The following is a 27,666-nucleotide window of genomic DNA, read 5'->3' on the forward strand; positions in this document are numbered from 1 at the left end:
AATAACAGGCATTTTTCTCTAATTTTCTGCTGAACCTGGAAAAGGAAAATAGCACAGAAAACACAGTATAAGTTGAGTCCTGTGTTTGGTTTTCACAGCTGACAGCTGGCGGTTGAATATAATAACCTGGAATAAACGAGAAACAATAACAATTTGACTGTCTCAAGATTCTTCAGAGTATTGTCATGGAACTATGTTTACAGAAAGGATAGGAAGCATTTAATAACTCTGTTAAGAAAAAGTACAATGAAGCCAAAGGCAAACTTCCTTCAGCTGATGTCATTCCATCAATATGTGATGCATAATTTACAAGCCAGAATCTTATCTACAGTGCAGCTGGCATAGGACCCTACAAATTTCCTCAGTGGCAATACTGCTTTACACATAGATATTACGGGTGGAAATTTTTTTTTTTCTTGCAGATTGCTTTTGGCCCAGAATATCAAGGTCTTTTTCCAGGCACTGGTAAGGGATTGGGCCTTGGCACAGAGATAACGAGTTTTATATGTTGGTCTCACCAATACTCAATTGGATATCTTTCATCCATCTCATTGAAATCCAAGTTAGCTTTAAGAAAAAAGAGGAAAGGAAACATAAAACCCTGTCCTATAAGTGTAAAGAAGCTTTGTTACAAGCTATGGTTAAAGTACATTAAGCGTATAAAAAGGAAAACATGAGAATAGTAATGTTGATAGAATAATAATATTACCAGATCCTAAAAACTTATTCATACAACGCACCTTGTAAAAAAGTTATGTACACTGTAAATAAAATCATGATGGCTTTTGCATTCTGCGAAAATGACAAGAATCCCTTTACAAAGTAGTTGATTGAGGAGGGCACCTGTTGGGATGAACACTGGGTGTCGCGGGGAAACCAGTGTGACGATAAATTTCGTATTCAAAATAAATAACTAAATAAATAACAAATATTAAGGCCAAACCCAAGGCAATCTACTAGTCTTCTCCTTATTTCATAAGCGCTTATGTCTCCAATGTAAAAGGTCCCCTTACACTTCTCACTCTTCCTGCTATTACAGGGCTCATGATCTGTTTCCTGTTGATAAGTTTTAAAAGCGGTTCAATATCCTCAGGAAAAGAAATAACTCATTGTGTACCCTAGGGAACTCAGATCTACCAGGAAAGGCTATGTTCCTCGTTTGACTTTTCCTGAAATTTCTTCAGAATGAACTAACCACACAAAAGCCTGGAAGAGAAAAAGTTTTCACGAGCCAAAAATTAATTCACGCGGTGCTGCTTTTTCTGATTATCCATGGAAACATGTCTTAGCAAATCACATGTCCAAGTTCACGTCATGATTATTTCCTATTCTTTCTCTTTTTCTTTTCTTTTTCTTTTTTTTTTTTTTTTTTGAGAAAAAGAGAGAAAGAGGACTCCAAACAGGCTCCACTCTCAGAGGGAAGCCCGATGCGGGGCTCGATCTCATGAACCATGAGATAGTGACCTGAGCTGAAATCGAGAGTCTGATGCTTAACCAACTAAGCCACCCAAGAGCCCCTCTTTCCTATTCTTAAATATTTTTTAAAATGGGGAGAAAATGTTGTGCCCTACTATATTTCTGTTCTTTTGAAATATCTGCTCATATTGTGATCAGTGTCGCAAGTTTTGTGATACAGATGATGGGACCGAGGGCAAATATGGAGAGAAATAGGGTTAAGAATAGCAAGAATGTCAAATAAATGCTATTTTTTCCCTCTTCACTATCTAAAGTGACACTTTCCCTTAGGTTGCAGATTTGAAGGGAGAACACTTTTCAACACCCACTTTCCAGGCAGCTAGTCTCTTTAAAGTAATGGCATTTAAAGAGACACTTGTCATTCAACCCTGAACTAGACTGCAGTCATGTAGGATGCCAGGGGTCAAAACGATGTGTCCCATGTCCCTGTTTTACAACTTAGTCCACAAAATAATTTGACTTTCTCATATTAACCACATTTTCTTCCCGTGGTCACAAAACTTAAATAACACTTAATTGCTTAACTAAAGTACTAAACCACATTTCTTGTTATGTGCCTATTTTATTAATCGCATTCATTAAATATCTGCACTCATCATAAAAAACATTTGGTAATATCCACATCTTCCTAATGTAAGTGCCTCTCGATAATTTACTAAAGAATACAGATATCCAAAAAGGGTTGCTTATGCTTTTTTGTGGTCCCTTATGTAAAAAAAAAAAAATAGGGGTGCCTGGATGGCTCAGTTAGTTGAGATCCGACTCCAGATTTCTGCTCAGCTCATGATCTCATGGTTCATGGGATCCAGCCCTGCTGAGAGCACAAAGCCTGCTTGGGATCCTCTCTCTTCCTCTCTCTCTGCATCACTCCCGCTCACAGTGTCCCTGTCAAAATAGATAAATAAACTTTAAAAGAAAACACTAAATCCTGTTTTTACGTGTTGTTAATGTCGTTTACATTTCATATTGCAATTTAGATTGTAAAACTAATTTCATATTTACCCCAGTTCAGCTAACAACAGCACCACGAGAAAATTACAAACATTTCCACTTCATACTTAATGAAATAAACTTCATGAGGTAAAGTGATTTGCCCAATAATGAATCAGTATAGGGGATCTAAAACATCTCATTTTATGGCCACAAGTGCATTTATTTTTGCACAACACAATAAATCAAGACAAAATTTGTTCAACGCTGAAGACATTTCCTGACGAATCGACAGAAAATTGAAAAGAAAATTAACTCCTAAGTAAGAAATCCACAAGTAGTGATTGCTAAGTAATGCAGTCTTGTGAAAATGAATACAGACATATTCTCTTTATCATGATTGCTAACTTAATATCATTTTACCATGAGATAGATGCTTACTGAAAATAAAACTAAAACACCCCAGTTTCCACTGCTGACAAATAAAGATTTATAATAGATGATCCTTTCTAGCATTAAACCCTTAAAATTGATTTTTCCATAAACCAACAGTCAGTGGTTGTGATGGTGTTATTTACCATGACCCTTGTTATGATTGTGCATATTGGCTTCCTGAGAAAGGAATGCTTACACAACAAACCAGTGATGTGTGCAAATGTCACAGTCTCTCTTCCCCTTTCCAGGACCTGACTGGATAACTCAACCTATTAAAATTTCCCTGACTTATCTTTAGCCATGTGTTGATGACCAGCTTGCCTCAAAAGATTTCATCTCAGGAAAGTGCGAAAATCACCTTCTTGAAATCAGTGTGCCTCTCAAAGACTTATCTTCTTCCAGTGATCAAATAATCAGTACTCTTGTACAGTCCCTACAAACTCTCTGTAAGGCACAAACAACCAAAACACAGGTTGCTATCATAGTTTGAAGAACATCTCCACGCTGAAAATTTCCCCAAATCACAAATCTATTCTCAAATCACATACATTTCACATTATTTACATTTATTATTATTAAATCTTCAGTACCTGAAAGGCATAAGCATGGATCAAATGGAAGAAAATCGGAACTGATTAAAGACTCACATGATTAGATTCACATAAAGAGACTGACATTTGCTCTGGTCTTCAATCTCTCTGAAGGGAGGATCGGGGCAGTAACTGGGATACAAAACTGAGCTGAGAATATTTCTTTCTTGGAAGAAATTCCTCAGGAAAGGAGATAATTGTTGGAGTCTTAAGTGAACAGGGGGAGGTATGTTCATAAGAAGTTAAGATTCTAATAAAGAGAGTTATCCCAGTGGGAAGCAAGCCCTAGACATGGCAGATGGGGGCTTTATTGAGAGAGTAGGAAGGGAAAAGTACGGACTGAAGCAAACAGAAACAGAAAGAATTAGTTCCGTATTTAAGAACGTTGTATAGAAAATGACTTCTAATTTCTCATGGTCTACTTGACCTTTGGAGTAAAGAATGTTACACGCCTTTATTTCCTCTACTTCAGTAAGTTTCTCACTTCTCCAAATATTAAGGAAGACATGGAAAAAGGCAGATGATATTAGATGATGAGAAGGAAGAACGCTGGAAAGCATCTCTAGGTCAAGAAGGTCGATTACAACTTTACGAAAGTCTGCGACTGGTGGGTGGTATGCAGATAGGACTTCTTTGTGACTCATAAACATTTGCGTGAACCCAAGCTCAGAAATGCTGGCGATCTTGAGCAGGAAACAGGAAAGTGCTTCTTGGACCTGTCAGAGAAACTGCCTTTCCTCCTTTTTTCCCATTTTCCAACGTCTCGAATATCCTTTGCAATGACCTTGCTTGGCTCAAATCATTTTGCTGCTTTGTTGTACAAACATGGCTCCAATGGGAGAAAAAAAGGAACTGAAACCAAATTATTACAGGTGCCCATAAAGAAATTGACTTTTGTTCTGATCTTCAATTTCCCTGAAGGGAGCTTGACATCACCTTTATGGCGGAAGAGTCCATCACCTCCACGTAATGGCTCAGAGAGGCTAATGGAGGCTCTCAAGCTTCACTGCTGCAGCCCTTCTTTCACATGCACACCGCCTCAACTCTTTGCAGTCCTTTGAGAAAGCCTTCCCATTGAGGATGGTCACACAGTCCCTGCTTCTTAGGCTGGTGAAATCTATTATAATCTCAAACCTTGAAGAAAGAAAAAAAAAAAGTTAATTGAATCATAGTTTACTTCTAAAGTGAAATGTTAAATACCCAGAGAGTACATAGGGAGTATCCTTCGCTTGACAAAACTGTAGAATAGACACGCAGAATGAATTTACTGCGAAGACGGGGTCACCAAGCTCTTACTTTCAGCCCCTCAATTTCCATACTCATTCTTGGAAGCATCCATTCATCTAAAGCAACAAAAGCTGTTTCTAATTAAAACTAGGATGCATGCTACAATCCATCAAATTTATCATATGATTTTACCACCATCTGAGAAATCATCTGCGACTCAGTTTAATTAACTGTAAAATTAAAAAAAAAAATGATTACACTGATTACGTCCTACCTCCTGGGAGAAGATATCCTGTACGATATAGAGAGAAGAAAGGTATCTGTCCGAACGTGGCTTTAAACTGTAATATATTTGGGGACAGGTATTACATTTACCTGTTTCAAAAGATACCACGACAATCCTATCTAAGTGCTCACATAAGTAAAAGTAATTTTTGATAATATTCCTCTTATAACGTCAGCAAATCTAGTCTCAGAAACTGTACTTTTAAAGATGTGCTCCCCTGGGTGTTGCATAGAAACCCATTTGACAATAAATTTCATATTAAAAAAATTAATTAATTTACTTAAATGAAATATAAAATTAAATAAATAAATAGGTAGATAAATAGATAAGTAAATAAAGATGCGCTCCCTATTACACTACCCAGGAAGCCAAGAAATCTGAGGTCTTATATTGTCTCCGGGTATTGATAACTCCAAGGGACTTCAGGCCCTGAGATAAACACTCTGAAAGCATCCAGACGGGGAACTGCCCCCCCTGTTTCACTAACAGTTTGTAGGTCTCCTTCACTGGTTTATAAGCCATTGAAAAGCAAGCACTATGTTTTATTTTTGAACGTCTTGGTCCATCCTCTTACAAACTCCGCACCCAGTGCAAAGCAGATGTTCGACTAACGCTGATTGAACCCAATTGTTGGACCCTGTGACGCAAGCAAACCCTCTCTATTGAATGCGTTGCCCACAAAATGGTCTGAAGGCTTACAGTTCAGAGGAATACGGGGTTCCATCCGTCCATAGCCACGCCTGTCTGCTGCCATTGCGGGATAGCCCTGTCCAATAAGAGTAGAAAAACTCAGAGTAGCTCTGAGGCATGGCAAACTCCTGTGAAAGGCACACAAGAAAATCTTTAGCTTTAGAGATGTTACACCCTATACACACAGAGATGTGTAGGGCCAGCCAACACTTTTAAACAAGAACAACACATGAGTCCTGCCCCACATAGGTGATAGTGCCCTTGAGAGAAAAAGTGTCTGCGGGGAGGTCAATTTGGCCAAGTTAAAGAATTGATCTTGTCTTTTTTTTTTTTTTTTTAATTTTTTTTTTCAACGTTTATTTATTTTTTGGGACAGAGAGAGACAGAACATGAACGGGGGAGGGGCAGAGAGAGAGGGAGACACAGAATCGGAAACAGGCTCCAGGCTCTGAGCCGTCAGCCCAGAGCCTGATGCGGGGCTCGAACTCCCGGACCGGGAGATGGTGACCTGGCTGAAGTCGGACGCTTAACCGACTGCGCCACCCAGGCACCCCGAATTGATCTTGTCTTAATAATTATGGAATGTATACTGATATTCTGAAACCATGAATCGCATCAACCAAGATTTATAAATGACCCATTATTTGCAAGTCACAAATACTAAGTTTTATATAAAAAAATGAGAGGCAGGGGCGCCTGGGTGGCGCAGTCGGTTAAGCGTCCGACTTCAGCCAGGTCACCATCTCGCGGTCCGTGAGTTCCAGCCCCACGTCGGGCTCTGGGCTGATGGCTCAGAGCCTGGAGCCTGTTTCCGATTCTGTGCCTCCCTCTCTCTCTGCCCCTCCCCCGTTCATGCTCTGTCTCTCACTGTCCCAAAAATAAAAATAAACATTGACAAAAAAAAAATTAAAAAAAAAAATGAGAGGCAGATTTACAAAGAGATTGGAGTAATTCTGGGAAATGGAAGAATATGGAAGGACAAGTGTAAACATGGGAAAAATAACCTTTATACAGGGACTGACCCAGAAGGAGAAAAGACTAATGAATATAATTTAATGCAAAAAGATGTAAGAGAAAATTTGGAAGGATGATTTATGTCTCAGACAAGGAAGGGCAGAGAAATTTTTCATATGTGTGTGTCTATTTATATTTTTGTATAGTATTTATATATACATATATACTCATATATATAATTTCTTCCCTAATATCTATATTGAAAATTTTTTATTTTTTTAACATTTATTATTGAGAAACAGAGAGAGACAGAGCATGAGCATGGGAAGGGGCAGAGAGGGAGACAGAATCTGAAGCAGGCTCCAGGCTCCGAGCTGTCAGCACAGAGCCCAATGTGGGGCTTGAACTCACAAACCGCAAGATCATGACCTGAGCCGAAGTCAGACGCTCAACCAACTGAGCCACCCAGGCTCCCCTATACTGAAATGTTTTTAAGTTATTCACTTCCTTCTATCTAGTCTCACTCTTGATAGCATAGAAATTATATAAATTTGTGATAATTATCCATTTTTATGTCCTTCTTTTCCACCATATTGTGAGTTCCTTAAGGACACATACATTTTTTATGTCTTCAACCCTTCAGTTAGTTAATGGCACATGTTTGTTCAAGAAAAGATTATTGGCAGTGTATGTGAAACTATCACTAAGTAATAGTCATCGAGTAGGCCTATCGAAAGAAGTGTAGTTGAAATACTTCCAACTGAAGGGTAGATCCCTCAAATTAAAAGTTCTGAATATAAATCACATGGAAATGATTTAAATATATACAAGGATATGAAGCATGAGAGAAAATCACTGTATAACTTTCACGATATTCCCTACCATTATATATAACGCAGTTCAATTATATACCTGAGTCCTCAGTATGTACGAGAGGTGGGGGAAACAAAGAGAATAAGAAAAATTAGATGGGCTTATGGTAGGACACATTGTCTTAGTCAAATAAATTTACCTCCCTTTCTGCTTAAATTGAGCTGTCAAGAAAGGATACAAATATTATTTTAGTGGATAAGAGACAGTGCAGAGTTCTATTCATCACAGATTTCAGAAAGTAGGTAGGAATTCGGATGTAACCAGAGGGATGTTAAGAGTTTGCATAGTGAGGTGGCCTTTTATTTCAATTAAATAATCCTTTGTGGATAAACTACTTACTCTGGGCCGAGACCTCCGCTAAAACAATGATAAATACATAACGGCCACACTGCTTGAGGGACTAAATCCGAAGGCAACGATAAATATTTTTTTAAGGTGGCGACAATTACGTGATTTTTAGAGTTTATTTTAACCGCATATACTTAATATATGTCAATTTATAATTTCACTTTCATATTTGCCTTGACCAGTCTATGTTAGGTTATAAACTTCTGGAAAGCAAGATATTTATCTGCAAACTCTAGTAATGATTTACCTAATGAAACATTTTTAATGAAAGGCCTTGTCCCTTTATAACAGAAGGACAGGAAGGACTATTTTCATCTTTCTGACACTGCCTCCATATTGTGCCCTTCCCGCCCACATCCAAGGAGGTGAGGCACGAAAACAGGTTTTAATTTGATTCCTGACTGGTGGAGATTTTGAAGCGCCTCCTCTCGTGGTTCTAAGGCATGGGTTTCTGTGGAGAACAGAAAATGCCTTCTTCCATAACCCAGGGAATCACTCGACACAACAGGAGTAAGACTTAGGCCTTGATGGCAGTAAGTGTGAGACTCTGTGAGCACTGACTCCTTAGATTCTTCTTACACGGCGCTTTGAAAGACCTCCTTTTACGAACAATTCACGCACCGACTAAGCCTCAGGATCTTACCAGCACTTCCTGCGTGTTTATCTTCAGCATGGTGGCGTTCTCTGCAATGCAGAAATATTCACAGCCTTGCCAACTCTTGCTGTCTCTACAGAATCGGTAGCATTTGTCCCCATGCCATTTCCATTTTTCCGGACAAGGGCTGCATCTGTGTTCTTGGAAAGAAACCAATTTTGATACGTTATTTTTCTATCCAGGTCTACCTTCTTTCCTTCCCTGAAGTTATATAGTACGTGATGACTCAAGAGAGAATTGATGCCCTTTCTCTTATTTAGTTGCCCGGGTGATGATAACTACAAATGTTTACCGAACACCCTCTATGTGCCACGAGTTGTTACTGGTACTGAATATACGGTGGAATTTGAAAATATCCAGTGAAAATTGAAACAGGGGTGCTGGGGTGGCTCAGTCTCTTAAGCATCCAACTTCGCCTCAGGTCATGATCTCCCGGGGGCCGTGAGTTCAAGCCCCGCGTTGGGCTCCGTGCTGACAGCTCAGAGCCTGGAGCCTGCCTCCGATTCTGTCTCCCTCTCTCTCTGCCCCTCCCCTGCTTGTGCTCTCTCTGTCTCTCTCTCCGTCTCCCTCTCTCGCTCTCAAAAATAAATAAACGTTTAAAAAAAAACTAAAAAAAAAAAAAAAAAATGAAAACAGACACTACCTGCTTTCATGGAGTTTGGAACCTAGCAATGAATGATTGGAATTGCTTCTTGCCATATGTAACAGAGAATATTCAGTTTCATAAAGAGCTTTTAATTATGCATGGTGTTTAAGAAACAACTGAAGCTTCCATACTTTTCTTCCTCAAAATTCTCTTGAATAATTGTAAAAAAAATTTTTTTTTTTTTTATAGAGAGAGAGCATGTGCATATGCACGTGTTCAAGCAGGAAAGGGGCAGAGGGAGGGAGACAAATCCAGTCGGGTTCCATGCCCTGCACAGAGCCCCACAGGGGGCTCAGCTCATGACCATGAGATCATGACCATGAGATCATGACCATGAGATCATGACCGGAGCTGAAATCAAGAGTCCAATGTGTAACCGACTGAGCCAACCAGGCACCCAAAGGCTTTTTTTTTTAAATGCAATATATACCAATAAGATATGGACTCTTTTCTCATTCTAAAAAAAGTCAACAAAATTTAAGAAAAAAAAAAAGCATAAGTACTAAGCAAAGTATGAATTCAAAGGGTAAATCTCCACATGTCAGAAATTAAGATGGGCCCCACAGTCGGAAAAGGTAAGTGCACAGGTCAAGGGTGAGAAGGACTATGTGGGTAGAGGTTATAAGTGTAAGAACTACTCCCTGAAAGCCATGGTTTCAACACTGGTGAGGGTACATGGCCTTGGGCTTTTGAGAACAGATATTTGTAACCACAACCCTTACGGAGGTATGGGAACTCAATCATTCCATAAAAATATATCTATTTTAAAAACAACCCAGTGTCAAAATGTTAACATGTTACAATGTAAATGGTCAATACGCTAATGGGTATGATGTTATTGTTCGCATTTTTGTGTGTGTGTATATTTGAAATATTTCTTAAGGTAAAACAAAGTTTTAAATAAATAAATAATTTGGGAGATTTTTCGTAAGTTAGTTGATATTTCTGGCCCAGACTTTATAGCAAACTACTTACTCAGCTCTCCACTTGGATATCCATATGATACTTCAAATTCAACAGGCCCAAAACAGTGTTCTTTTGGTTTCTAACCTTCCCCCTCATAACTACAGAATTCTGCCCCATCTCACTTGATCACGTCTCCCCTAATCGCATTGTCCAAAATCTCTGGAGGTATCCTGGACTCCTTTATTTCTCTCACCTCCCATTTTATTCCATCCTTCATTCATCTCCACTAATAACATCCTAGTTTGAGGAACCATCATCGCTCTCCTGGGTGATTGCAAAAGCCATTTCTGATGTCATTTCTCTGTTTTCACTCTTCCTTCTTCCAGTCTATTTTCAACATATTTGCAGAGTTAGCCTTTAAAACTCATGTCAGATATATATTTCCTTGGCCGGAGATGCTGCAATGGATCCTTATTTTGCCCAAAATAGAAGCCAAATCCCTTACCATGTCACCTAACGCCATAAATAATCACTACCACATCTCCTATTAGTTCTCCGCTCCCTCACTCTGCCCTGGGCACACAGGCTCCTTATCATTCCCTGAACAGGCAGTTGTATTCACTTGAGGGCTCCTGCACTTCCTGTTCCGGTTCTTTCCAGAACCTCCTTGGCTGGTGCTTTCCCCATATTATCTACATGGCTAACTCCCCCAACTCTTCAAATCTTTGCTCCGATACCCTCACCTTAATTAGGAATTCAGGGTCTCCCTACTTTAATTAGCAACCCACCATCCCTAAATCCCTGATGCCTCATGCCTTATCTACTTTATTTTCCATAGGATTGATTACCTTCTTATAGATTATGTTTAGTTTGACCAACCCTTTCCTGTGTGCCTGAAACCTGAGCTTTCCCAAAATGTGGGACTTTCAATACTAAAGCTGGAAAAGTTTCCAGCACACTAGGACAAGTTGATCATCTTATTTTATGTTTTTAAGTCTATTTATTACCACCACCCCAATAGAGCAAGAGGTCTATGAGGGCAGAAATCTGTGTATACGTTGCATGGCATGCATCAGTCAGTGCTCAATAAATCTTAGCTGAATGAGAGAGTGGATGGATGGATGGATGGATAATGGGAAAGGAATGGAGAGCATCAGAATAAAACTGAGAACGAACATCAAACCAAAGCTATATGGACATTTTCATGGCAATAAGGGATATCGTTAACAGATGGCGTGTAGATTTTATATTTAAGGGAGGCATGGTTTACTTGCATAACCAGCTTTCTGTTTGTTTTTATACAGCTAGCTGTAAATCCCAGAGACCACCGGTTTCAGAGAAACTTGGATTACCTTTCGAAGGCACAGTGCCCACCATAGAAGACAACATACAGCGGGTTGTCGGAAGCACAAGAAGAAAAAAACAAGACTCTATGAGGTGGTTAGATGCATTGATCATCTTGACTTTGAGTATGATTGCATAATGTATGTGTACCTCGAACCGTAACGTTATCTACTTCAAATACATACGACTACATTTGTCAACTATTCCTCAGGAAAGTTAACAAAGAAAAACAAAAGAAAGAAAATCGTGACCAGTGAGGCCATGAGTCATGCGGAAAAGAGTCACCTGGAGAAATGGAAGCATGCACGTGGGTGCCATTTACTGGCTAACCACGCAGTCTGGCTGTCTGGTTAGCGTGGGAAGTGATACCCGTATGGAGGAGGAAGACTTCAACCCAATTTAAAGTCCCTGAAAGAAAAATAAAAAGTAGACTCGAAATATGGGTTGCTTCCTGTGCTCACACAATGAGCAGAACAGAAGAGAAGACTAACTGGAATAGAGTTAAGCATGATGAAACCCAAAAAAGACAGGAGAAAAAGGCCTGGGAATGAGATGAGGCTTCCGGTCTTGTGGTCATCAAAGCGTGGCTCATCTATCACTGGCATTGTCATCATTACCACAATGCAGATTTCTGGTACCCAGGCAAGGCAGAGTGGGTTTAAATGACTGTGATTTGACTCAGCCTATCAGCATTTTTTAAAATTTTTTTACTGTTTATTTATTATTGAGAGACAGAGAAAGACAGAGCATGAGCATGGGAGGGGCAGAGAGAAGGGGAGACACAGAATCTGAAGCGGGCTCCAGGCTCCGAGCCGTCAGCACAGAGCCCGACGCGGGGCTCGAACTCACAAACCATGAGATCATGACCTGAGCCGAAGTCGGACGCTTAACCGACTGAGCCACCCAGGTGCCCCCATACCGTTTATCAGCATTTTTAACCTGATGCCAGTGTGGTTCTTAAAATGGGAGAACAATAGTTACGAGCTCATTAACTTCTCAGTGAGAAAAGATTTATAAACTCATTACGAAATGTATACTACTCTCAGCTCTTTATGTGCCAAGGTAAATTAAGAAATAACTCTGTATTTTATTTACGTGCACTGTTATCTTGGTTATTCAACGTTAATTGTTTTTGTTGTTTAAAATGTCTGAATTTGAGGGGCACCTGGGTGGCTCGGTCAGTTAAGCGTCCGACTTCGGCTCAGGTCATGATCTCACAGTCCGTGAGTTCGAGCCCCGCGTTGGGCTCTGTGCTGACAGCTTGGAGCCTGGAGCCCGTTTCAGATTCTGTGTCTCCCTCTCTCTCTCTGCCCCTCCCCTGTTCATGCTCTGTCTCTCTCTGTCTCAAAAATAAATAAACATTAAAAAAAATTTTTTTAAATGTCTGAATTTGAAGAATCTTTTTAATATTATAACACAGAGGTGCCTGAACTAAATGATCCAGTAACTGGGGATGGGAGGCGCCCAAATTCTTTATTATGTTTGCCAGACAACAAACTGAATATTACGTGACTCCCAGGTACACGGATGGGAAAGTCAGCTCTACCATGACAGATATCCTGAGGGCGGAGGGAGCTTAGTGAACAGGACTCACCTCCAGTTTTGTTATAGAGCTCACGACACAGTTTTTCAGCCACGCGCTGCAGAATTTCTGCAAGCTTCCTGTTCTTTGTCTGGAGAGACTGCAGCTGTCGGGAGAGATTCGCCAATCTTTCTTCCTTGTTAGAAATGCTGTCTTGCTGAGTGTTGGAAAGCTGGTAGAACTGGAAAACTAACCCGAGTTACCAAGTCAGACTGGACAGCTGGTTTCTTCATTTCTACTTCCCCTTTTTACATACGGGGAAGAAAAAACATTGTGCTGTTGAAGATCTCATGCTTTGAGCTTTCGTATCGCGTGCATTCAAGTTTGAACTGCAGTACACAATAAATTGCATTGTCTCAAGCAGTTTAATTTCTCAAACTCCGTCTTTTGACCTGACAATGTAGAATCATAATAACGGTTTCTAACTTCAGGGCTAAAATCTTCACCCATATTCACTACTCAGTAAATATTTTGTGCCTACGCTTATAGCTCTGCTTAACCTGAAACCACAAATCCACTCATCTAATGATTAGTATGTTGACTATGGACAATCAGCATATATTGTTATCTCATTCAGTCATTAAAGTGGTCCTATTATCATTTCCATAGTTTTATGGATTCCCACTGGGCTCAGTGAGAACAAGCAACATCCTTAATATCTCTTGTCTAGAAAATTTCAACCAACCCTTAGGCTTAAACTCCAGATTTCAGATTTCTAAATCTAAGTAGAAAAGTCCTTCATGAATCATGAAAGTTGCTTCATATCCTTAAAAGTCATGGCGGTCATGAAACAAATTATATCAAAATGAATTAAAACTTTGGAGGCCATGGTAGAAAGAGAAATATATATTTTTTTTAATTTTAAAAACTTACGATGCCTTGAACCACCTTCTTCAACAGCTCAGGAAAACATTTACTATAGGGTCTCAATCTCATGAAGCAAAATCCCCCACTTCGCTTTTTTAGTTTTTGAACTTGTCCTTCCTGGTTTGAAATTTCAAGACTTTTCCACACGCATGTTTCCTTGTTTGGTTTTCACAAGATTTTGCAAAATGATTCTATAACTTCCTGGGCTTTCTGAAAAATACTGTGGTCATTAAGGACCTAGTCTGTCCTTATATTGAGGGGGTAGACATCAATGAAATCTCTTCCCTCTGTATTAGCCTGCTGAGTCATGCATACTAAGAGCAAAAACCACTGCCTCTACTCTTTTGTAGGATAAAAGAGGGTTAAATCATGCATGCATTAAAAATTGCTGATTTTAAATATCGGCATGGAAACGGACAAAACCCTGCTCCATCTCACACGGAATGTAAAAGTCTAGCTGGCAAGCGATTGCTGCATCTTAATGCTTCTTTCACTACTCATCATTTACATGGGTGCTTTAGAATAAGGTACACTGAAGTACCCATGGGGTTAGGGTTAGGGTTAGAATTAAAGTAAAAAAAAAAAAAATCATAAAAGTATTTCTCATCCCAGACAACCCTTAGAACCAAGACCCTCCCCCCAAGTCAGAGCGCAGACTTACACGCAAGCCCCAGGGCCAACAGGCCAAGCAGCAGCACCAAACACAGCGTCAGCAGGGTCAGGGCCACTGGTCGCCAAACTGAAGAGGGAGGCCGGTGCCCTGCAGGGAACAAAGGAAAAGGCAGGATTTCGCTTTTTGTTCCTCGGGATCTCTGCCACCAGCGGGCAAGTGAGAAGAGCTGGTTCTGGGAAGGAACCCCTTCTGCAGGAAAACAGTAACCAGGGGCTAGATAACATGCCCTCCATCCTCAGGAATGCGGTTAAAAGGCTCACTGCCAAGCCTCACTTACACAGCGGGAATCCTTCACGGGCCCCACTGAGTTCCGCCGTCCTCCCCCCCCCCCCCCCCCCCCGTTCTACTTTGCGCTGCATCGAGCAACGCATTGCCAGTATCTTTATAAGCTGGTTTGTGTAACCTTCTTTTTGCCAAAATCCGAGTTATGAAAGACATGGAACTGCCTCAGCGAGGAACTGTTGTTCATACCAGCAGAGGAGAGGTGAAATTAGCGTGCTGTTACTGCGCGACGCATCGCCCCCCCCCCCCCCCCACGTTCCGCATCGTGTTTCTTCTGAAAAGCAAATTGCGTATGACTAATGAGAAGTGATCATTTTACTGTTTGCTTTCGGGGATTTCTTTGTTGAAAGCCCCTTTCCTGTAAGGATTGTGTTGGTTCACTTCATTTGTATCCCTGTCAAAATGGACCGTCAAGAAACGTGATCATCAGGGGCTCAAGGATGAATCTAAGCTATCTCAATTTAGAACAGTTAAATAATAAATGCTGCACCCCCACAGTCGTGCTTTGTGGTAATCGCAGAGGAGCTACTGAGTCCACAGGGAACCCGTCACCTGCTGAGGCTAGCTCTGGATCGGAATGACCTGTGTGGTATCCTACAAGGAAGTCGCTGCCCCCACCCCCGAACGTGTGGCATCTAGCATCGTGATTAAAATGAACAAAGAGGGGCGCCTGGGTGGCGCAGTCGGTTAAGCGTCCGACTTCAGCCAGGTCACGATCTCGCGGTCCGGGAGTTCGAGCCCCCCGTCAGGCTCTGGGCTGATGGCTCGGAGCCTGGAGCCTGTTTCCGATTCTGTGTCTCCCTCTCTCTCTGCCCCTCCCCCGTTCATGCTCTGTCTCTCTCTGTCCCAAAAATAAATAAACGTTGAAAAAAAATTAAAAAAATAAATAAATAAAATAAAGAAAGAGCAAAACCCTCAATAAAACGCTGACGCTTCCTTGAAACTGTGTTTCCCTTCATCGGGAATGTTAGGTCAGGTCCTGAAACAAAAAGGTTGAAGACATCTGAATTCATCTCCTCTTTGACACAGTCCTCCATGTCATGTATTCTAGGTACAGAGATTTGTGTTACACCTTATTTCCAAGTGGGGAATGATAAGTAGTAATGATGGTGTAGAAATAGCGAATGTGTGGGGCGCTGGGTGGCTCATCCAGTCAAGCATCTGACTCTTGATTTCTGCTCAGGTCCTAATGTGAGCCCTGCTTCAGGCTCTGCACTAACAGGACGGAGCCTGCTTAGGATTCTCTCTCTCTATATCTGTCTCTCTGTCTCTCTCTCTCTCTCAAAATAAGATATATAATTTTTTTGACATTGGAATTGATATATTTTAAACTGTGAATCTTATTTTCTACTAACAATCACCTCCATGAAAACTTCCACTGGATTGCATTACATTTAGAAAAAAATCCAAATTACTTTTCATGAAGACTCAGATTGCTCTTTTAAAAAAAATTAGGGGCTCCTGGGTGGCTCAGTCGGTTAAGCCTCCGACTTCGGCTCAGGTCATGATCTCCCGGTTCGTGGGTTCCAGCCCCGCGTCGGGGCTCAGACAGCTGACAGCTCAGAGCCTGGAGCCTGTTTCAGATTCTGTGTCTCCCTCTCTCTCTGACCCTCCCCAGTTCATTCTCTGTCTCTCTCTGTCTCAAAAATAAATAAACGTTAAGAAAAAAAGAATTAAAAATTAAAAAAAAAATCGGATTATATTATTTCCCCACCTAAAAGCTTCCTATAGCTTTCTTGCACTTAAAATAAAATTCTGCAAGAGTCTTGTTCTTCCGGACCCTACCTAGTTCTTTCATTCTTTTCTGAACTACTCTCCCCTCATTCAAAGATTCTACACACAGTGGCCTCTGTTTAACCTTGAAACAAACTTGTCCTTTGTGTTAACCTGTGTTAGCTCCGCCTCTGCTCCTGCATAATTAATTGGCAGGCTACTCCCTGCTCCTCAACTTTCCATTTACATGATGCACTCTTGGAAGAGGTCCAGGAGTTCATTTCTTTTTTAAGTTTAGGTATTTATTTTGAGAGAGACGGAGTGTAAGCAGGGGAGTGGCAGAGAGAGAGAGAGAGAGAGAGAGAGAGAGAGAGATAATCCCAAGCAGGCTCTGCAAGGTCAGCACAGAGCCTGAGGGGGGGCTTACACTCACCAACAGGGAGATCATGACCTAAGCCAAAATCAAGAGTCAGACGCTTAGTCGATTGAGCCACCCAGGCACCCTAAACATTGTTGATTTTTAAAAATCGATTGCGTTTTCAGCCATATTTCTGACAGCAGAAGGTGGACTCAGCTAAATTCATCTTCTAGCCACACTGGTTTCTATTCACTGACTTGTGTGAGATTCTGAATCACGAACAGATATTGGAGAGATGTGCTTTCTTCCCCATTTCCTTTGATTAACTGGCCTATGTGATTTGGTCTAAATTTTCCTGGAAATTGTTGGACTGTCAAGGCATTGACTTAAGAGTATCTCAAATCAAGATCAGAACGAGATCAGAAGCCAGAATAGAGCTGATGCTCAACATCCTCTCCAAACCCTAAGTCTTTTTAAAGTTCCTTATGGCCAAAAAAAACCTTAAATAGGTGGAGATTTCTGGATTCCAGAGGTACTAGCCCATATGTGCACTCACCACCATGATGGCTTTATTTTTCTCTATATATCTTAATACTATCAAATATATTATATATCTTACTCGTTTCTGTCGGTTTATATCTGTCTTACCCCAATAGAAAGTAAGCTCCTTTTTGAAGAAGATTATTGTCTATTTAGTCACTAGAAAAACATCAGTTCTAGCACCTAGAACATCAGGTGAAATCAGCTCAATTAATGTGGAAGGAAGGAAGGAAGGAAGGAAGGAAGGAAGGAAGGTGCAGATTATATATAAATATCTGTCATATACCTATCTACTCCTGCTGAAACCTATTTATATTAATACACTCTGAAAGGCATAAACTATTTCTTAAATGCTGTTCCTTTTTTATGACTAATATTTCCCTGGTCCAAATTATAAATAATAAGAAGGTAAACAGAAAGAAAAACTATAGAAATCAACCAAACTATCCCTTAAGAAACCTGCTCTTCCTTGTATAATATCGGGGCCCAAGAGAGGTGTTGATCTTCTACTGAAAGAATAAAAAAGAAGAATCTTAAACCTTTCCTGTAAAGCGAGGGCATGGACTTAACATATTAGAATATTATCTAATAATAATTATATCCATGTAAAGAATAAATACATCACCTTTCCTAAGATTGTCTCTAGGACAGAAGACAAAAGCAGGAGTCTATATCTTTTGCTAAGGAACAAAGTTATAAAAATTCCCTTCTAAAGAATCATCTTTCCCTGGTCATTTGGAAATTTTTCTACTCTGACTCTCCTCTCTCTCCCTCCTTTTCTTCCTTCCTCCCTCCTTCCCTCTCTCTCCCTGCCTCCCTCTCTCAGTATTCACAATCTCTTCCTGTTTATCTCAAGACTCAGAAAAACACAACCCTAGGGAGTTTCTGCCGGAGGTGTGCTCATTTCCCAGGAAACCGGGCTTCCATAATGGAAAGCCCTTGGAGTTGAAAGTTTCACTTCTTTTTTTTTTCTTTCTTTCTTTTTTTTTTTTTTTTGATGTTATATTTCCCTCTATTTTTCTAAGTTTAATATTCCTGAGTTTTATTCCAAGTGTCTTGATCATAAAATGAGGTCTGTCTCTAGGGGCCACCTCCACCCTGAAATAAGAAAAAAAAACCCAAAAACAAAACTGCCTGGGAGGTGCTTCAGTTTGGCTTGGCTTTATCGTGGTTCTATTTTTTGGAAGAGAACCCCTGTGCTGTCCCCTGAGGCATGTTTAGAAAAAGGTGTGGACAGGGCAAGGAATGGTATAAACATCCTTAGGAATAATGAGATATATAGAGGAAAAAAAACACCCCTTTCCTGTATCTTTTTACTATAACTATATCATAAAAGGCTACAGTGCTGAGGTCAAGTTTGGAAGGCAAATTCCTTTGTAATTATAAGAAACGTAGATGGAGAGAGTTGGCATCCTTGACCCGTTAGTTACTCTTTCTTCATCAGGCGTCAGAAAGGGGGAGTTTCCCTTGAAAGAAAGGCTCCATTCCCAGGGCCTATAAGAAATGACACCTGGGGGCGCCTGGGTGGCGCAGTCGGTTAGGCGTCCGACTTCAACCAGGTCACGATCTTGCGGTCCGTGAGTTCGAGCCCCGAGCCAGGCTCTGGGCTGATGGCTCGGAGCCCGGAGCCTGTTTCCGATTCTGTGTCTCCCTCTCTCTCTGCCCCTCCCCCGTTCATGCTCTGTCTCTCTCTGTCCCAAAAATAAATAAAAAACGTTGAAAAAAATTTAAAAGAAATGACACCTGTATTACCAGATGTAGTTTTTTAGTATGCCTCTGAAAGAGAAAGCATACTAAAAGCTGGAAAAGACACAGAGAATCTAAATAATGTGCACAAAGCCACATGGCAAACTAGGGCCAGAGACAGGATTACATTATCATGCTTAATAGCACACTTTGTAGACTTCTCCTTTACCAGGACTCACAGACAGAATGGAGGCAAATTAGACCCGTGGCAAGGTGCATCATCTTTCAGAAATTACTTTTAACGTTTTTTAATCATGAGATATTGCCGCTTAGATATCTGACTTTCAAATTTCCAATGTTGTCTTTTTAGCAACTCCTTTTTGTTTCCTTACTCCTCCCATAGGGCACAGAATAAATCTCCTCTGGGAGAATATTTGAGGGGCCGTGAGTTGAGAATATTTTTCAGTGTTCATGAAAACGCAGATTTTCATTATCTTACGATTTTATTTCAAATCCTATTTAATATTTTCATTCTCTCTAAAAGTAAATGGATGTTATTCTTCCTATCATTTCAAAAGAATATGCATCTAAAAATGTATAACCTATTTGCAGAATATCATTGAGTTTTTAACTCACTGCAATTAGAAAGTCGATTACACATATGTTTTTGAGTAAAAATTGGGTGAGTCAATTTTATATCTTAAGAAGTTTCACTTATGAAACGCAATTCAAAATAACATCGCTACTCATAAAGATTGCTAACACTCCTTGAGTTACTAAGATAAATGCCTTATGCATTATCTCGTATCTTACAACCCCTTGTGAGTAGATACTCCTCATGATCCCCATGTTACAGGCAGGTCACTGAGTCCTAGAGGGGCGAGTCCCCTTACCCAAGGACACACAGCTTTTGATAATGACAACTACTGAGTGTATTATGTGGTCATATTTCATTTGACTCGTCCAAAAACAACCCAAGAGGGCACTATTTTTAACCTTCCTTTGGATTTTTAAAAACTGCAGTATCTATGGGGCGCCTGGGTAGCGCAGTCGGTTAAGCATCCGACTTCAGCCAGGTCACGATCTCGTGGTCCGTGAGTTCGAGCCCCGCGTCAGGCTCTGGGCTGATGGCTCAGAGCCTGGAGCCTGTTTCCGATTCTGTGTCTCCCTCTCTCTCTGCCCCTCCCCCGTTCATGCTCTGTCTCTCTCTGTCCCAAAAATAAATAAACGTTGAAAAAAAAAAATTTTTAAAAAAAAACCAAAAAACTGCAGTATCTAGGAGTTGCTTAATTTGCTTAAGTTTGCACAGCCAGTAAGTGAAGGAGCAAATGAAATTTGGCTGCAATTTTTAAATCATTTTCCTAGCCTCCCAACAGATCCCACATCAATATTTGTCCTTATATGGCAGTTCCGTATGGAATTATGGAAAGACTCTAGTGTTTTACCGCTTACTACTTTTCACTTCTGTATTGTGAAACACCTTAGAAATAGCCACCTTAAATCATACCTTCTCCACTCTGCCACCAAATATAAGTTTAAGTTTTTCCTAAAGGAAAAACAAGTCTTCTTGGTATAAAAGACCCTGCGTAGCAGGATCCCATCCAACGTTTTAGCTTCATCTGCCAAGTCCCTCCTCATATGCCCCTTTTCTTTGAAGACTACGTCTCAGCCCATTAATCTACCTTGTCATTGCGTTTGACTCTGCGGGTGATTCCCCCAATGATCTTATCCTGATCTAAATTCCCATCCAAAAGTAATACTTCACCTTTTCCCTCTGAGTTCTTCTTGCCTTTCTTAATTTTACCCACTAATACACTGCCCCAGGCTAGCTCTTACCTTTCTGCTTTTGTCCCTGCCCACGTCTTCCTCACTACTAGTGCCCGTCTTGCTCTGCCAAGAGCAAACGTCACCTCGTTCAAGGATATTCACATGAGTAAACACAGTCAGGAACTTGTTCATCCCTGTCTGCTCTTGTGGCCTTCTACACATCCTCAACAGCGTTACCTGCCATTTTCTTGTAATTGATTCCCATTACTCCTTCCACTTCTCCAAGCACCTAAAAATCGGCTCCAAGCACCTAAAAATCCTCATCAATGTACGGAAAACAAACGGTTGCCAGACGGGAGGCAGGTGACAGGGTGGACAAAATGAGTGAAAGAGAGTGGGAGGTACAGGCGTCTAGTTATGGAATGACTAAGTCAAGGAACGGAAGGGACAGCATGGGAAACACAGTCAGGGCGATTGCAACAGCATCGTGTGCGATGGATGGCAGCTACACTTGTGGGGAGCAGAGCGTGAACTTGTCAAATCACTAAGTTGCACAGCTGAAACCGATGAAACATTTTGGGTCGACGAGACTTCGCTTAAATAATAATAATCATAGCCTTCCCTGCCTACCATCTTGCTTGATGTTAAATAGGTATGCCTTAAAGATTTGTTGGATCAGTGAGATGTGATTTATGCCATGGCACGTAAGTGACGCTTTAGTTGAGGAAGGGAAGCTAAAAAGCTAGAAAAATTTGAGAATATTGTAATGAACGTAAGCAGCAGTAAAATAGAACATAAATGTATCATTAAAGTGTTTTATGTTTTTTTCTTAAACCCTAATATGTCTTCAGGTTCTTTTGATAGGTTTATAGTCTTCTGTTTGAACGTTGGCCTATCAGAGGAAGCATGATGAAAACACACAGGAGGGAAAATGCTGGGATTCTTCTTCTAGGGATGGAATACGTTCATGCAAATAAAATGCCTCACTGGACTCTTAAAAATAATAATAATCAGGGCGCCTGGGTGGCGCAGTCGGTTAAGCGTCCGACTTCAGCCAGGTCACGATCTCGAAGTCTGTGAGTTCGAGCCCCACGTCAGGCTCTGGGCTGATGGCTCAGAGCCTGGAGCCTGTTTCCGATTCTGTGTCTCCCTCTCTCTCTGCCCCTCCCCCGTTCATGCTCTGTCTCTCTCTGTCCCAAAAATAAATAAACGTTGAAAAAAAAATTAAAAGAAAAAAAATAATAATAATAAATAATTTTCAGATACACTTGCGCAAACTCATAATACCTCAGATCTGACACTTGATCTTTTCTCTTTACAGCTAACTCCTCAAAAAGAGAGAAATATTTAAAAAGGAAAATGACAAATTGTTTATTTTCCTATTTAACTAGGTTCCTTCCAAAGTCCTGGTATTAAAAATTACCAATAATCTATTTTTCTTCTTATTGCTAAAACAATAAATTGTTTTAACCTTCCTTTTGCTTGCATTTTCTGCAATATTTATTATTTAAAAATTTTTTTTCGTGTTTATTTATTTCTGAGACACAGAGAGAGACAGAAAGAGCATGAGTGGGGGAGGGGCAGAGAGAGAGGGGTACACAGAATCCGAAGCAGGCTCCAGGCTCCAAGCCATCAGCACAGAGCCCCACGCGGGGCTCGAACTCACAAACCATGAGGTCATGACCTGAGCCAAAGTTGGTCGCTCAACCACTGAGCCACCCAGGAGCCCCTATTATTTATTATTTTTAAAATTCACCATTGACTTTTCCATTTCTCTTGAAGTTATGTTTTTTGGCTTCCTTAATGTCTCTCTCTCTCCTGGTCCACCTCTGCCACTGTTTACCATTCATTATCAGTAGCTTTTATTGGAACGTCTCATCCATCCTGCCCCTGATTCTCTCCTCGGAGCTCTATTCCTTCGGATTTTTTTGTCTTTTCATTTTCCATTCTCCTTCTCAGTGACCTTGCTCATCCTCAGAAAGTTTAATTCTAACCAAGATGTCAACAATTCTCACATACATATGTAGCTCAAAATCCTTACTTGCAACCCACTTGCAACACATCCAAGTGTCTGGGCAACTCCAACTGCCCGGAGTTTCTACCCCAATTGTTGGCAACACCATCTACAGAACATTGGTGGAACCTAATCAACCTGTGCTCTTTCTTTCCTTGTCTTTCCACTTGTAACCAGTCACCAACTCTTTAAACTCTATCTCCTCAGCGTCTGATTCCCCCTTCTCATTCTCACACTACTTCGGTTTAGGTTCTTCTAATCTCACACTTAGCTAATGCTAACTACCTAGGTATTAGCTCGTGCAGTTTCGTACTCCTGCAATGCATCTACCTCTTTGCAGCCTAGATGGTTTTCTAAAAACACAAAACTGATTACGTTACTCCCTGTTTAAATCCTTCTGTGAGCCTATTGTACTGAATTGGAATGAAAATACCTCAATATGACATAATAAGCCCTTTTAACCTTCCCATACTAGCTCTTGTCAGCTTCCCCTCTCTCCAACTCTACCCGGCAGCCAGAACGCAGTGCTTATAGATCTCTGAAAACACAAAGTTACTTATGCCCTCCGTGGCTTTTCTGTCATGTGTCTGTCTGCCTATCATGCCCCTAACCCCTTAAACCCTCCAGCTTTGTTTTCATATGATGTGGAACTTTCTTCCTTCCTTCCTTCCTTCCTTCCTCTTTCTTTCTTTCTTTCTTTCTTTCTTTTTTCTTTCTTTCCTTCTTTCTTTCCTCAAGTTAGTTAACATACAGCTCAGTCTTGGCTTCAGGAACTGAACCCAGTGATTCATCTCTCATATATGACACCCAGTGCTCATCCCAACAAGTGCCCTCCTTAATGCCCATCACCCATTTAGCCCATCCTCCCACCTGTCTCCCCTCCAGCAATCCTCAGTTTGTTCTCTGTGTTTAAAGAGTGCCTTATGGTGTGCCTCCCTCTCTCTTTTATCTTATTCGTCCTCCCCTTCCCCTATGTTCATCTGTTGGCTTTCTCACATTCCACCTCCGAGTGAAATACCTCTGTCTTTCTCTGAGTGATTTATTTTGCCTAATGTAATACCCTTCAGTTCCATCCATGTCGTTGCAAATGGCAAGACTTCATTCTTTTTTGTTGCCAAGTAGTATTCCATTCTGTATATAAACCACAGCTTCTTTATCCATTCAACAGGTGATGGACATTTGGGATCTTTTCATAATTTGGCTTTTGGTCGATAGCCAATATCAACAAATTGGTTGATAGTGGTTGATAGAGTTGCTATAAATATTGAGGTGCATGTTCTCCTTCAAGTCAGCATTATTGCATCCTTCACAATTGCATCAAAGACCATAAAATACCTAGGAATAAACCTAACCAAAGAGGTAAAAGATCTGTATACTGAAAACTATAGAAAGCTTATGATAGAAATTGAAGAAGACGCAAAACTTTAAGTTTCCTCATAAACAGGGATCATATTATATTTGCTATTACTTTGCAATATCGTATTTGGCATACCTTGCAATATGCCTGGCATAACGTAACCTTGAACATAAGTTTTTAGAAAGAAGGTATGAGGACATTGTCTTTCACTTTTCCTTTTTATCTTATGAATCGTTTAGCATTTTTTAAGATGAACATAACTTTTCTACTGAAAAAATGAACATCGAGGAAATAAATGAGTGGACATAATTTATTTTTATTGATTTTAGAGAAAAAAAAATTAATTTTCCAATCATAAGAACTTAAATCTTCTGCATTGCCAAAATATTCCCGGAGTGAGTTTTGCTCTGGTATTTTTCCCCTTCTCCTCCTCCTCCTCCTCCTCCTTCTTCTCCTTTTTTTTAATGTTTGTTTGTTTTTGAGAGAAAGAGAAACAGAGCATGAGCTGGAGAGGGGCAGAGAGAGAGGGAGTCACAGAATCCAAAGCAGGCTCCAGGCTCTGAGCTGTCAGCACAGAGCCCAACGCAGGTTCGAATTCACAAGCCGCGAGATCATGACCTGAGCCGAAGTCGGATGTTTAACCAACTGAGCCACCCACATGCCTTTCCTTTGCTCTGTTATTTTTAATAGTAAAATTATATCAGATCATTTTCCTAAGAAGTAATTCAACTTCAACAGTGACATCCCTTTAAATATTTGCATCAGCACAAGGTAAAAACGAAGTATCATACATGAAGGGCAAGATAACTATTTTCAGAGGTTTGCCTTCAAGACACTTCTTTGTAACCTTTACTCCTACGGTTTCAGTTTCCCCTTCTAAGGGAAAGGTTGCCAGATGTTTCACTAAGTGTTTTATTCTGCCCCACCTACCTCTCCACCCCCTAGCTCGGCAGAATTTATTTGTACACCCTGTTCCTGATTATGCTGATCACTAATCTTTGTGAGTTCCTGGCTCTAGTTAAAGATGAAAACTGAAGTTATACACAAGCCACTTAAAACCACAGCCGTGAAAGCTGATTCTTCACAGGATTTGTTGGAGGAAAACATATCGGATCATGCGGCTCATAATCGGTGGCTACAGAAACTGACATCCCAAAGTTGTCACTTTGCTTCACATCAAGGAGGCTAGAAGTCCCCAGTATCTTCTTACAACTTAGTAGATAGTGTAGTAGAAAGCAAAGAATAAGATAAAGTCACATTAGTGAGTCTCAGGTGGTGATCGCTCAATGAACAGAAACTGAGTGGAAAGGTTTAATAGAGGAAAGGAAGAAAACCTCAAAGTTATTTGATAAAGGAGAAGTGGAAGGGAACGGTGAAAAAGTATGTGTCCAGATTTATAGAAGTGAAGAAAACCTGAGTGTGGCCAAAAGAGAAGGACATACTACGATCCCGTCACTGATTAAGAATCTCTCTGATGCAGGGGCGCCTGGATGGCTCAGTCGGTTGGGCGACCGACTTCGGCTCAGGTCATGATCTCGCCGTCCGTGAGTTCGAGCCCCGCGTCGGGCTCTGTGCTGACAGCTCAGAGCCTGAAGCCTGTTTCAGATTCTGTGCCTCCCTCTCTCTCTGACCCTCCCCGTTCATGCTCTGTCTCTCTCTGTCTCAAAAATTAAAAAAAAAAAAAAAAGAATCTCTCTGATGCAGACTAACACAAAAATGTTAAACAGAACACTTAGGAATTCTCAGGGAATGGCATACTGAAAAGAAACACACAGGTATGTCTGTGGTATGCCAAGGACTTTACATAACTTCTCAACCTTAAACCCCAGCCACTCTATAAAATAGAAGTTTCATATACACAAGTGCTTAAAATACTTTGAGGCACACAACGCTCACTGGATACGTGTTTACTGTCGCTAACATTTTATAAATGAAGGAATTGAGGCCCCAGAATACTTAAGTGACTTGTCCAATACCCCAGTCTGTAAGCAGCACAGCTGATATTGGAACCTGGCTCTGGGGCGCCCAGGTGGCTCCGTCGGTTAAGCGTCCCACTTCGGCCCAGGTCATGATCCTGCCGCTTTGTGGGTTCGAGCCCCACATCGGGCTCTGTGTTGACAGCTTGGAGCCTGGAGTCTGCTTCAGATCCTGTATCTCTCTCCCTCTCTCTCTGCCCCTCCCCTGCTTGCACTCTGTCCCTCTGTCTCCTATAAGTAAATATTAAAACAAAAAACAAAAAAAGAACCTGTTTCTGTGTTACGCTGTGAGGTCTTTCCACTAGAACTCGTCACATTTCGCCTTACATTGACTGAGTTGCCCAGGATCTAAGATCCTTCTCTCTGTATATGAATTCTATGGACTGAAAAAAAAATCTTTTTATTGCTATGTCAGAAAGTGAGTTATTGGAAATAGAAGCATAAGGTAGAAACTTAACTAAGGTAGAAATGTAACTAAGATTAAATATTTTTATAATTCACTTCAACCATCTCAGTAATAGTCTGGTAGTAAGTAGAACAAAAGGGAACGGAATGGGATGTTATTGTATCTGAGGCCGCTATTTAGATCATCGAATCACCGAATTAAGCTAAGGGGACCTTAGAAAGCATTTACTTTAATCCCACCTCATCTCACAGATGATAAAAACCAACACCTGCTGTTGACATGACTCTCCCGAGGCCTCACAACTTCAAGATGCAGAATTATGACAAAATACCCAGGTTGCCGTGTCTGCTGGGAAAACTCCTTCTAAAGCCACGAGTCCCAAACCAGCGAATTCCCAGATCGGATCGCAGATGGTAAATAGAACAGCATTGGATTGGGCCTTCATGGGAAGCCGGGAAAGAGAAGGAATGTTGCTTCAATTCTACATACAATCTCACCTTTGTATACTTATACCTACTTGGTAAACACAATACACCCTTAACTGCAAACCACTGTGCTCACGATAGAATCTTAGAAAAATAAACATCTTCGATCGTACTGAGCTTAGTTTTTCAGACGTTCATATACGAGGCACGCAAGTTGTGGAAAGTGCACAGTGACAGGTAATTCTCAATCGTGGAAACGCTTTCTCTTTCCCTCATGTGGCACATTCCCCAGAGAGAGAGCTCATCCCATGCATCGCCCAAGGGTCTTGCCAATTTGCACTCCGGGAGGCAGAGTACCTTTGCGTCCAGCCTCTGGCCGCTGGCTTGGAGACGAGGCTCGAGAATGCACACTCACGACGGTGTCCCCATCGTCATCCAGCATGTCCCTTGTGCTGCTGTACTTGGCCTGCATCTGGATTCCTGCAGGGATGAGGCTGGGCCGCAGTTTGATTGCACCCAAGCCGCGTGGCTTCTGCGAGCACCACAGGAACTACTGCACTGAAAGTCATTCCTGATGTTCTTCTATCCCAGCGAGTAGCAGGGGAAGCCTCTGGCTCCAGTTCCTGCCTGGAGAGGCCCAGCCCCTCTCCTGGGAACTTG

General features: G+C 41.0%; 1 protein-coding gene across 2 annotated transcripts; it reads right to left on the reverse strand.

The window, feature by feature from the left end:
* Positions 1–27,666, reverse strand: CLEC1A (C-type lectin domain family 1 member A). 2 transcript variants are annotated; one of them, XM_043564764.1, is made up of 7 exons: positions 27,364–27,666; positions 14,471–14,569; positions 12,955–13,131; positions 8,453–8,604; positions 5,644–5,762; positions 4,368–4,565; positions 1–35 (listed from the first exon to the last, which is right to left on the reverse strand). In XM_043564764.1, exons 1-6 carry the CDS (start codon positions 27,476–27,478, stop codon positions 4,415–4,417), a joined length of 813 nt encoding a protein of 270 aa, XP_043420699.1. In that variant the 5' UTR covers positions 27,479–27,666; the 3' UTR covers positions 1–35; positions 4,368–4,414. The 2 variants fall into 2 exon arrangements, with proteins under 2 accessions (XP_043420699.1, XP_043420697.1); XM_043564762.1 differs by lacking the exon at positions 1–35 and having other exon boundaries at positions 2,604–4,565; positions 27,364–27,665.

This window comes from Prionailurus bengalensis, chromosome B4, assembly GCF_016509475.1.
Source record: "Prionailurus bengalensis isolate Pbe53 chromosome B4, Fcat_Pben_1.1_paternal_pri, whole genome shotgun sequence".
Classification (NCBI taxonomy): Eukaryota; Metazoa; Chordata; class Mammalia; order Carnivora; family Felidae; genus Prionailurus; species Prionailurus bengalensis.